This window comes from Serinus canaria, chromosome 6 (genome assembly GCF_022539315.1).
Source record: "Serinus canaria isolate serCan28SL12 chromosome 6, serCan2020, whole genome shotgun sequence".
Lineage (NCBI taxonomy): Eukaryota > Metazoa > Chordata > Aves > Passeriformes > Fringillidae > Serinus > Serinus canaria.
In genome coordinates, this window is record NC_066320.1 from 2,135,748 (window position 1) to 2,148,016 (window position 12,269).

The 12,269-nt window shown below is 55.2% G+C and overlaps 1 protein-coding gene across 1 annotated transcript in view; it reads right to left on the reverse strand.

The window, feature by feature from the left end:
• CDH23 (cadherin related 23) overlaps positions 1-12,269 on the reverse strand; it is a 181,110-nt gene that overhangs the window by 5,568 nt on the left and 163,273 nt on the right. The window contains 18 exon segments of the mRNA XM_050976130.1: positions 1,046-1,257; positions 1,886-2,063; positions 2,483-2,602; positions 2,758-2,895; positions 3,174-3,343; positions 3,427-3,651; positions 4,214-4,330; positions 5,150-5,608; positions 5,826-6,029; positions 6,114-6,294; positions 6,296-6,450; positions 7,075-7,177; positions 7,557-7,664; positions 8,352-8,561; positions 8,768-8,901; positions 9,761-9,941; positions 11,784-11,903; positions 11,986-12,207. Coding sequence (XP_050832087.1) covers positions 1,046-1,257; positions 1,886-2,063; positions 2,483-2,602; positions 2,758-2,895; positions 3,174-3,343; positions 3,427-3,651; positions 4,214-4,330; positions 5,150-5,608; positions 5,826-6,029; positions 6,114-6,294; positions 6,296-6,450; positions 7,075-7,177; positions 7,557-7,664; positions 8,352-8,561; positions 8,768-8,901; positions 9,761-9,941; positions 11,784-11,903; positions 11,986-12,207 — 3,237 coding nt within the window.

A 12,269-nucleotide genomic window follows, 5' to 3' on the forward strand; every position in this document is an offset into this window, starting at 1 on the left:
AGTGAAAGCAATAATTATCTGATTGCTTGGGAATGGGGTTTGGAGATCGTTTACCAACGGGTGCATCTTTGATTGGTTCCATGTGAATTGTTTTTAATTAATGACCAATCACAGCCAGCTGTGTCAGACTCTGAGGAGTCAGTCACCAGCTTTCATTATCATTCTTGTGAAGCCTTCTGAAGTATCCTTTCTCTTTCTTCTGTATAGTTTAAGTATACCATTCTTATAATATGTAATATAATATAATATAATATATATAATATAATATAATATAATATAATATAATATAATATAATATAATATAATATAATATAATATAATATAATATAATATAATATAATATAATATAATGTAATATAATGTAATATAATATAATGTAATATAATGTAATGTATTGTAATGTAATACCATAAAATAATAAATCAGCCTTCTGAGAACTTGGAGTCAAATTCTCATCTCTCACCTCGTCCTGGGGACCTCACAACACCACAACAGCCTTTCAGCCTTGGCACTGCATGCAAACCCCCTGCTCCCCCTGCCTCTCCAGACCTTCTTGATCCAAAATCCCTTGATTTGGAGGTCAGCAAGCTCCCACCACCCAAAACAGAACAGGGGGCTGGCAACATGGAGCCGTGATCCCCTCTGGACTGGCTGAAGTAGTGTCTGGGTGGCCGGGGACTGGCTGAGACATGCACTGGGGACTGGCTGAGTCAAGCCTGGCTTCCCAGAAAGGAGAAGCATCTCAAGTGTCAGCATTTCCAGCCCATGTTTATAAACAGGGTCTGCACGCACCGACTGTTTACTAATTCTGAGTGCTGCTGGGGTTTCTGTTCCCCAAATCTGCCCCACCACCCTGCTCGCACGTATGGAGAGAGGCTGTTTTGGAACCTCCACCCCCCATGACCCAAACCCTCTTGCCACATGCTAAATCAAGGTCTGGTTGCATCCCCAACGGAGATGGAGTTTGGATTTTGCTGTTACAGGCAGGAGTGCCCCTGAACACACTCCCAACATGCCATGACCCTGCTCCCTCCCAAGGATTTACCTCCTTGATGTGCAGGATGGTGCCGTTGGGCGGGCGCACGAAGACGGGGCGGTTGTCGTTGATGTCGATGACCTCGATGTGGAGCATGGTGGTCCCCCAGAGAGGGGGATGCCCCTTGTCCGTGGCCACCACAGTCAGGTTGAACCTCTCGTAGGACTGCAGGCGCCGCCGGGATGTGACAAGCCCAGAGTCTTTATGGATCTTGAAAGCCTCTGGGGACAGAGAAAAACCCACATCTCTGCCTCGGGACGCTTTGCACCAGATAAATTGTGACTAGAAATGAGTATAACCAGCTGAAGTGCACCCCCCACAGCAGGCCAGGGGTGTGGGTGGTCTCAGGGCTTTTCAGAGCATGCCAGCCCATTGTCACATCATTGTCTCTGGGACCTACTCCCTGGTCAGCCCTGTCTGTGCTTCACTCCTGCTCAGGCTGGCACAGTGGAGCATTTGGCTGATTTCTGTAATTTCTCAGTGTGCAGATATCCTGGATTTCGGGCCCTATCGCTATCCACCCACATGTCTTTGCCCTTCAAAGCCTTCACCTGAAGCAGGCAGTGGGTCTGCTCCAAGACACACTGGGTGTACACAGAAAATCCTGCTGGGGTGGGGAAGACAAGAGCATAAGCCAAGGCTGGGCTGCAGGATGAAGACAGGCAAAGCCCTAACATCCCACACCATGAGGAACTGGAAACTGCAGAGAAATGAAGAAAGCTCCCACTTTCAGTATCGCTCCCAGGAGTCCAAACCAGACACAAGAGATGGGGGTAGGCTTGGTGTCTATGACTCCTTCCTCTTCCTAACCCTCCTCCCTGGGGAAGAGCCCCCTGCCCCAGCACCCACCCGCTCCAGGACCCTCGATGCTGTAGGTCACCACGCCGTTGTCCCCTTCGTCCAGGTCGGTGGCACTCATGGTGATCACTGACGTCCCTGCAGGCTCGTTCTCATAGACGCTGGTGCTGAACAGGCTCTTGCTGAACTGGGGCCTGACATCGTTGATGTCCAGCACTGTGATCAGCACCTTTGGCAAAGCACAGCCAGCTGGGTGATGTGAGGCTGGGGAAGGCTGGGCAGCCCCTGGGGCCGTACCCCTGCTGTGACCTGCAGCTCTGCTGCTGGAGAGAAGTGCCCTTCCTGCTATTTGTTTAACTCCACCAGCTGAATTCCTGCCTCCAACAATGGGGGCCGCCGTGGCTGGGGCAGCCATTCATGCCACAGCACTTGCAGACAATAGTGTCACCCTCCCCTGCCCCTCCTGACGACATGCTGTCCCCGCAGCACAAAGTGCCCTGCACCATCCACCCCACAGCTCCTGGCGTCACCCACTCTTCCTTCTGCCTAATTCCCCCCAGTCCAGCCACTGGGGAGGAAAGGTGGAGCTTTAACACCTTCTTGCTGGTGACCAGCACCCAAGGGGTGATGGGAGGAGGAGAGCCCTACCTGCACAGAGTTCTCCCGACGGTTACTGGAGACATCCCCAGGGTTATCCCTGGCCACGGCCGTCAGTGTGTAGTGATCCTTCTTTTCCCGGTCCAGGGCTGACAGGATGTAGATGTCACCCTGCAGCACACAGAGACCTTCAGGTGGACCTCGTCTGGCAGAGCTGGTACTCAAGAAGGGGCAGAAGGTGAGGTGTGGGAGCAAGGCACAAGCTGGGACCATTCCAGCCTCCCCTCCCCTCCCCTGCTCTGTTCCAGCCTTGGCTGGCTCCTTACCGTGTTGGGATTTATCCCAAACTTGCCCTCTCCATCGCTCAGGCTGTACTGGATGAGAGCGAACTGCCCGGAATCCGCATCGGTGGCCGTGACGCTCAGGATGACCGTACCCAAGGGCACGTCCTCAAAGACAGCTTTCTGCAACAGAGGCAGCAGGCAGGACTGGCTCAGCCCCTGCTGTCTCAGCGGGCAGTGACTGAGGGCACAGCTGGCACAGCTGGCACCCAGCACTGGGCACAGTCAGACACCCAACAAGGTGCTGGCACAACACACCTGCCAGGGTTGGCACCTTCTCCAAAGAACTCAAACACAGGCAGAGGGAAGAGAAGGTGTCCCTGGAGAGCCCTCAGCTCTGTGCCTGTCCTCACCAGGCAGGGAGGGCCCAGCCCCACACACAGCTTGACAGGGGTGCTCACCTGGTAGGACGGCTGGCTGAAAACAGGGTTGTTGTCATTGATGTCCACGATCTGGAGGTACACGGGGATCTCAGCGGATCTGCGGGGAGAGCCGTTGTCGGAGGCGCGGACGGTGAAGTTCAGCCACTGCACCTCCTCATAGTCCACTGTCCTGTTGGCCACAACCTTCCCTAGAGGATGGCAGACCCTGAAATGAGAAACCTGACCCAGGTCACCAACCTGCCCCGGAGTCCCATGTCCCCAGGCCACCAACCTGCCGAATGGTCTTCCAGACAGGCGTAACCTTCCGGAGAGAGGTTCAGCAGCTCGTAGGTGATCTGCCCATTGGCACCTTTGTCTGGGTCCACTGCTGAGATGGAGATGAGCGTGGTGCCCTGCGTGGCTCCCTCCAGGATCCGCTCAGTGAAGTAGGTGACCCCGAAGGGGCGGAAGCGGGGTGTGTTGTCATTGACGTCCAAGACATTGACTGTCAGCTTGGCTGTGGCCATGGTGGAGACCACAGGGGGAGAGATGAGAAGAACAAGTGAGAAAGAGAAGGGAATAAGGATGGGAGGAAGGAGGGTTGTAAAGGCACAAATGTGAAAGTCCAGGAGAGCCAACAGGCGCTGGTTAATCAAGAAAAATTTTACTATGCCCCAAATCCACTATGCCCTGAGCATGCTATGGGTGTTCCTATGTTGCAGTGGGACACCTGCTCCTGATCTTCTCACACATGAGCCTGAATTTACCCAAAGTGGGGTGGCAAGATATGATAGGAGTGTTAACAAAGAGATGAGTGTCTCCCATGGTAAGGTTATGGGCACACAGTCCTTTCCACACCTGCTGGAGCACTGGGATGTCTGGGACATTCTCTAAAGAGTCATCAGGGGAGAACCTGAACCTGATGGGAGCTTGTCCAGGACTGGTCCCACTGGAAATGCTGCTGGTCAGGATGGAGAGGAAGGTGGGAGAGCTGCTGATTACTCAGAAGCTGCACTGGTGCCTGGGAAGGGCTGTGCCAGTCCCTGTCCCCACGCTGCCCGGGCAGAGCCCACCCTTACCGTTGGGCACGCTGACCGAGCGGTCGATGACTTCGCTGGCATTGTCATGGACAGAGATGGTGACCTCGTAGGTGGCCACTAGTTCACGGTTGAGGGGAGTTTTGATCTTCACAGCTCCTGGGAATCCCAAAAAGATGGATGTCACAGGCTGTGCCTGTGCCCCTGCCTGGGCAGGGAGGTGAGTACCAGCCCACTGCTGCATCCTGCACCACGCTTGGTCTCCTGCCTCTCCAAAAGGTGAGTGAGGAAAACACTTGAGAGCTACAGGAAGAGACAACTGCTCTCCCCCTGCTCTCCATGTCCTTCCTACCTGCCTGCTCCACATGATATCAGGTGCTTCCAGCTGTGCATCCAAAAGTGGTTTGGGAGCATCTGTTGCTGCTCCCCTGTACAACCCCATGCACCTGAGCTCAGCATCTTTAATAACTTTGTCCTGTATCTTTTCCAACAAGGGCATCTTTCTGTCCTGGATTAGCTTTGTGCCTCCAAAAGAGAGGTGAGGAGCTCTGGCCCTCCTTCTCCAAAGGAGCCCACCACCTGCCCTGGAGTGCCCCCTTGCTCCCCCAGGGAGGGTGCTTGGGTGCAGTCTGCCAAGGCTGAGCAGCCCCTGGCCCACAACGGAGGCCATCTCTGCCAGTGGAGATGGGTGAGATGGAGTGAGGCCACGGGTGGCACGGAGACAGGAATGAGCACGGACACAGACACAAACCTGGCAGGCTGAGAGCCAGGAAAGAAAGCAAAGTTAAGTCAGTTAGACAGGAAAGAGAAGACAGGGCAGGGTGAGACAGTGCATCTGGAGGAGGACAGCAGGGAGGCAGGAGAGGAGCACCAGCGCTCTGTACCTTGGACACCTACCTCCAGGCAGAGAAGAAGAAGTAGAAGCAGAAACAAGGAGAGGGGTCCACACCGCCCACTCTGCCCTTCCTGCTCTCCTACCTGTCCTAAAATCCACTGTGAACGCTCCCTGCTGTTCGGGCACCAGCGCGTCCGTGTCATCGCGGGCCACGATCCCCAGCAGGTAGTACTCCAGGCGGGGGTGCAGGTCCCTGTCGATGGCGGTCACCTCGGCCACCACGGTGCCAGGGGGAGCTGACTCGGGGATGCTGACGGTCTGGATGGGGTTGATGAACTCGGGCCGGCAGTCATTGATGTCGTCGATGACGATGCTGACGGTGGCGGTGCCCGACAGCGCCGGCGTGCCCTGGTCCACGGCCACCACCGTCAGCCGGTAGGCGTCGCGCTCCTCCCGGTCAATGGTGATGTTGGCCACGCGGATCACCCCCGTGGTGGCATCAATCAGGAACCTGTCCTGGCCACCACCCTCAATACGGTAGTCCAGCTGTTGGTTGAGGCCACTGTCAGCATCCGTGGCTGTCACCTGGAGGACGGAGAAGCCTGGAAAGGTGGGACACAGCCCTCTCAAGAGAGGGTTGGAGAGCAGCAGCAACAAGCCCTTGGTCCCAAGGCAAATACCATCAACGTGGGCAGCCTCAGTTCCCAGATTTTCCCTTTGACCCCATCCTGACCAACTGTGTCATTGGGAGCTGGATTTTCACAGTCCCAAGGGGACATCCAGGTCACCCCATTTCCCACTCTCCCATCCAGTCCTGACCTGGAGGGCTGTTCTCCAGCAGCCGCGCCGTGATGAATGCTGGCTGGAAGACAGGGCGGTTGTCATTGTCATCCAGGACGGTCACTGCCAGGCTGGCTGTGCTGTTCAGCCCCCCCACATCACGAGCCACCAGCGTGAATTCCAGGTGAGGGTCCAGCAAAGCCTCTCGGTCTATCACACCACCGGGCTTCACCGAAACCACACCTGGAGAAGGGGAAAAACCTGGTGGCAGACCACGTGGGGACCTGGTGGCCCTGGTCTGGGGACAGACCAGCTGAGCCGCCCCACCTGTCTTGTTGTTGATAACAAAAAGGTCCAGGGATGCCTTCAGGAGCTCGTAGGTCACCACAGCATTGCTGCCCTGGTCAGCATCCAGAGCTAGGATGGGGCCATTGAGCATTGTGACTGGAGTCCCTGGACGAGACAGCAAAGGCATTAGGGAGGGTGGCAGTCCCCCACAGGGCCCCCCTGTCCCCCTCCCACCCTGGTGACACATGAGGGACAGCAATGAATGGATGAAGGAGGTGACAGAGCCAGGCCTCATGGGGTGTGAGGCACTGGGGGGTGGCTGCTGCAGCCTTGCAGACGGACTCGCGAGGCCCAGGAGAGGTGGTGGGACATCCAGCTAAAAGCAAACAGACAGACACATCCATCAGAGGGGTGGCAGCAGCACCCTGCCACCAAGGGTGTCACCTGGAGGCACCCAAACCCTTTGCTTGAGATGTTGCTCAACGGCAGGACACGATACCTGAGGTCATGGAGCTGGGAGCAATTTAAATGACAGGAAGGCAAAACAAAATAACAGGAACAGTGTTCCTATCTCTCTGTCTGGGAAATGTCTATCTGGACAGGCTGGACTCTTTAAAAAATCTCAACTCCTGGAGCAAGGCAGTTCCAGGTGATGGAGAGATGGCAGCCCATCCTCTTCAGGGCGCTGGGCACTTGGGTGCCCTCAAGGCTGCCTCCATGGCTCTGCTCAGCCCATGGGCACCTGCTGCAGCTGAGCAAATCCTAAATGGTGTCCATTTTTGACCTGTGCCAGGAAGGGTTTCCACAAGCAGCATGGACCAAAGCTATGGTCTCCTCAAGGCTCATCAGCCTTGTCAAACTCAGCATCCCTGTCTCAGTGAACTGCAGCTCTGCCCTGCCCAATGTCCTCTCTCCTCCACCATGGCAAGGAGACACCTCCCTTCATCCAGCCCTGGAGGGAATCTCCAGGATCCACATAAAGGAGTGAAGAGAGACCTACCAGGGGGCGAGTTCTCCATCACCTCTGCTTGGTAGGAGCTCTGGGTGAAGAGGGGGCGGTTGTCATTCTCATCCGCTATGGAAATGACCAGCAGGTCAAAATCCTAAAGGAAAATTGGGACAAGAGGGCGGTGACCATAATGCCCTTTCCTTAAGCTCACGTTCCCCCTCTGGGGCAGTCAAAGGATGCTCCACTATCATTGTGGTTGTCCAACTTTCCAGCCCAACATTGTTCCACCTTCCATGACATCTACTGCTGTTGCATGGAGTCAACAAATGACTTCAGACTCACCCTGGATCCTACTGCTCCTGTTCCCTGCTGGGAATGGGGCTGTAGCCCCCTCCCTGTGACCCCCAGGTGCTTGCTGGGCACCGGGTTGCTATCAGAAACTCCATGGGTAAAGGCATCGCTTCTTTTTGGACATTTTTCCCTCCCGCCCTCCCGTCTGCCCCGCTGGAGGTCCCGGCAGTGTCCTTAATTACCCGCCTGGCATTGCGGATGTTCTCGGGATTGTCCTTCACCGTCACCGTCAGCCTGTACTCGGCCACCCGCTCCCTGTCCAGAGGGCGGTTCACGTACACAACGCCACTCTAAGGGGAAAAAAGAGGGAGAAAACAATCACAATGCCACTCTACCAGAGAAAACAAGGGAGAAAACCACAATGCCACTCTACTGGGAAAAAAAGGGAGAAAACCACAATGCCAGTCTACGGGGAAAAACAATTGAGAAAACCACAATGCCAGTTTACGGGGAAAAAAAGAGAGAAAACACTGTAGTGCCATTTTGCCAGGGAAGACATGGAAGAAAACACCACAATGCCACTCTACTGGGAAAAAAGGGAGAAAACACCACAATGCCACTCTACTGGGAAAAAAGGGAGAAAACACCACAATGCCACTCTACTGGGAAAAAAAGGGAGAAAACACCACAATGCCACTCTACTGGGAAAAAAAGGGAGAAAACACCACAATGCCACTCTACTGGGAAAAAAAGGGAGAAAACACCACAATGCCACTCTACCAGGGAAAACAAGGGAGAAAACCACAATGCCACTCTACAGGGAAAAAAGGGAGAAAACACCACAATGCCACTCTACGGGGAAAACAAGGGAGAAAACCACCGTGCCAGTATACTGGGGAAAACAAGGGAGAAAGCACCACGTGGGATGCGAGGAATGCTTCCCCTAGGGCATTTCCAGGCAGGACAAGGATGCCAGATAGCACAGCTGGGTTCCCACCCCCATTATCCCAGCATCCCACCCCTCTCCGGGCCCGTACGGTGCTGTTGATGTAGAAGGCATTCTCGGTGTTCCCTGCTGTTATGTCGAAGGTCAGCAGGGCGTTGGGGCCCTGGTCCGCGTCATGGGCGAGGACGCGGGTGACGAAGCTGGAGACGGCGGCGCTCTCGCTCAGGGTGAGGTTCATGGGCAGGTTCAGGAGCACAGGGTCGTTGTCGTTGATGTCCAGCACACGGACACCCACCAGGATCTGCCAGGGAGAGAAGCAGGGCAGGCATGTGGCACGTGTTTCCAGGCCTCCCATCCCTTCCTTGCACTCCCCAGGCAAAGAGGTGGGAAGGCCTAGGGACAAGGAGAAGGAGGTGGAGGGGAGGAGGACGAAGCCAGAGACCAAAAGGGAAGGAACTAAGCACAGGGGACAGCTTACAGCCCCCCGTGCCAGCCTGGGGGACTCACAGTGGAGCTGAGGGGAGGAACGCCCCGGTCCCGGGCGGCGATGGTGAGGTTGTAGAAGGGGATGTTCTCGCGGTCCAGCTCGGCGTCCTTCCGCACCCGCAGCTCTCCTTCCACCGGGGAGATGACAAACTCCCCTGCAGGAGACAGCGGGGCCCTGGCTCTCACCGTGCTTTGGCTCCCCAAGGGAGGGGCTTGTCTGGGAGCTGGGGCACCTTGGCAGGTTTGGGGACAGACCCATGCCCTGTTACTGCAGATACAGGAGGATTGACAGCTGAGGACTGGGCTGGGCGCACTCCCAGGTAGCAGCAGGAGAAGGGGATGGGGTGAATGGCCAAAGGAGAGGTGCCTGTCCCCGTTTTCTGGGCCTTTCTGAAGATGCCAACAGCCCCTCTGTGCCCTGGGATGGCCAGAGCGGGGTGAGCTACACAGCACAGACCCCCCACGAGCCAAAGGGCCTCGTCCTACTTGTTCTGGAAAAGCTTTGCAGTGGGGTCAGCTGGGAGATGGGACTGGGCTCTGCCTTCCAGATCCCTTGGACTGCAGTCCCCGCTTCCTTCCCCAAGGGACATCCAGATGACCCCATGGTTAGGAATGCCCCCAGCTCCTCTGCCACCTGCACCATGGTGTTGGTGGAGCTGTGAATGCTGGAGAGCAACTCAGTCTCCCAACATCCTGCAAAACCCCACAGGGACTCAGGGACGAGGCTCAGTTTCTCTTTCTGTGCTTTGTTTTCTCGCCTTTTCGACTTCTTTTTGCCTTTATTGTTTAGCAGTTTTCCCCCTTCCTTCCACCAGCCCCAGCCAGCACCCGTCCAGGCACGAACAGGTTAAGTTTCCTGTTGCTCAAAACAGGATTTCCTGGTGTCGACAGGCTGAGCTGGGAGGGAGGATGGCTTTTCTGAAGCGCTTCCTCCCCGCGCTCCTGCGCTCCTGCGAGCCAGGCTCTTCCATGGGGCAGCCAGTGGGAGAGGGGACACCCCATGTCCCCACTTACCCAGGGGATCCCCGGCGATGATGCTGTATTCCACTTGTCCACTGGGCCCCGAGTCCCCGTCGTGGGCCAGGAAAGTCCAGACACGAGGGCCGGGCTGCCCCTCGGTGACATCGAAGGGACCCTCGTAGGGCCGTGGGAAGGTGGGACAGTTGTCGTTGATGTCATTGAGGTTCACCAGCACCTGCGGCCACGGTGAGAAGCGTGAGGGTTGTGAGAGGAGAGGGGTGGAAGGGGAAGGGAAGACCACCCTGCTGGCCATGAGCATGGGGAGCTGTGGATGGCAAAACAGCTCCTGTATTTCTGGATTTTCTGGGTTCACCAGACATCCAGCTCACCGCTCTGAGATTCAAACTCAGTGATTCCTGATCGTGCCCGTCCTGCACACTCACTACAGGACTCCAGCTGCACACTGCCAAACATCTGGGCCACACACTACGGTGGGGAACTCAACCCAAAAGCCCAATGTCCTCCACATTCACGTCCAAGCAGGACAGACAAAACCACAGAGATGAGTTTGGAGATATGATCTGTGCACACAGCTGCACACTGGCTCACTCCTTATCCTCCAACAAATGCTTAATTCCTAATGCTGAGCAAACTTTAAAAAATTGACAGGTTGCATCCTTGTCCCAACAAAGCCACCACCACCACTGGTGGTACAGGGGGTTATGAGAAAGACACTAGGAATGAGGAGTTTTCTGACCTCCTGGGTTGAAGAACAGTGAAACCCACCAGATGGGCATTTGTTGCTGATTAAATCTAATCTTTACAGAGAGTACATCCAAGTTTCTGCTCCGTTTCCTAGCAGTGGAGAAAACAAACACTGGCATGCCTTATCAGGGTGATGGACGTCCCATCACTGGGGATCTCAAATAATCCCTAAACCTCCTCCTAAAAGCTGTGTTTTCATACACTGCTGGCAGAAACTCCTTGAGCAGTGGAGGGAGGGTGTTTCCATCCTTCCTGGCTTCGGTGCTTGTTGCTGAAGGGGTTTCCAAGTTCATGTCTCTGCTTGAGCCAAGTGCAGGGGAAGATCTGCCCTCGCCTGCAGTGCATGGCAGCTGTGCCTTTGCTGCCTGCAGTTAAACCCTGGCTCTGTCCTGGGCCAGGAAGTCATCCCCAGCGCTATCAGATACCCAAATCTGAAGGCTTTCCCTTTGTCCAAGCATGGAGTCCCGTTGCCAGGCTTGTGTGGACAGATTTCATCCATAGAAATTTCCCACACTGGTACCTCTCCTTCAGTTTTTCTTTTTTTTTCCCTTCACACACAAGAACTTTTCTCCTTTTAGGGGATTACAAAACCTGTGGCTCGATGTCAGGGTGAGGTACAATGGTCCATGGCAATCAAGGCAGGAGGTTTAACACATCCCTACCACCTGCAGCTCACCAAATCAATCTGGGCGTGCTGCACAATTTGTCAAATTTTGGTTTTGGTCACAAAAAGAATCAGTGTGCTCTATTTCTGCAAAATATTTGCTTAGGAGCTGCTCGCCTGCCCTCCCCAGTCTTTGAGCAGTGCACTAAGTTCAGGTCACCATGGCCCAGGGAAAACAGAAAGATCTACAGAGAAAAGCAACATAAAAATCACTAGAGGCTTTAAATAACCTCCTTACAAGGGAAAGAGGAATTTTCAAAGCACATAAATAGCAAGAAAAGATAAAGATGAAGCTGAAATTATTGCTATAGCAACTCTTCACTCCCTGCTGTTCATTCAAGCAGGAAGGACCAAGAGGATATCTCAAGAAAACATCATGCAACTTCAGAGGAGCTCCAGGAGTTTCTCTGTGTCTGTGCAGGACCAAATAAGTGCGCTCATTAACCCAGAAGCACCTCTTGTGCATGACCCTGCTTTGAAACACCCTGCAGGGAGCAAGGCGACAGCAACTGGGCGAACCGTCCACAGCTAGCAAAAGCAACTGGAGAGCACTGGGAAGGAGATGTGAAACTGCTCACCAAGTGGGAACTCCTTGACCCCAGAGAGGCCACGGTGTCGCAACCCCCCCAGCCTCCGTCAGCTCCTCACCGTGGCGGTCGACGTCAGCCGGCGCGAGACGACGGGGCACTGGTCAGTGGCAGTGACGACCAAGGTGTAGCGCCCGTGGCTGATCTCGTAGTCCAGCTCCTTCACCGTGCGGATCTCCCCCTGCAAGGACAGGGGAGAGCAGCTGGGAGTGAAGGGAGAGGGACAGGGACACGTCCGGAGTGGGGCCGGTGGCCGTACTAACCGTGGCGTTGTCGATGTGGAAGGTACCCAAGATGTTGCCTTCGGTGATGGCGTAGGCCACCGTGCCATTGGGTCCCTCGTCCTGGTCCAGGGCCTGCACGGTGACCAGGGTGGCGTTGAGCGTGGAGGGACCCTCGTCGAGGGTCACCTCGTAGAGCTGCTGCCGGAAGGCGGGAGCGTTGTCGTTCTCATCCAGGACGGTGACGTACACCGTGGTGGTGGCCTGCGGGACACGGGACAGCGCCTTAAGCCCTGCAGGGAAAGGCTGGATCTGTCAAGGTCAGC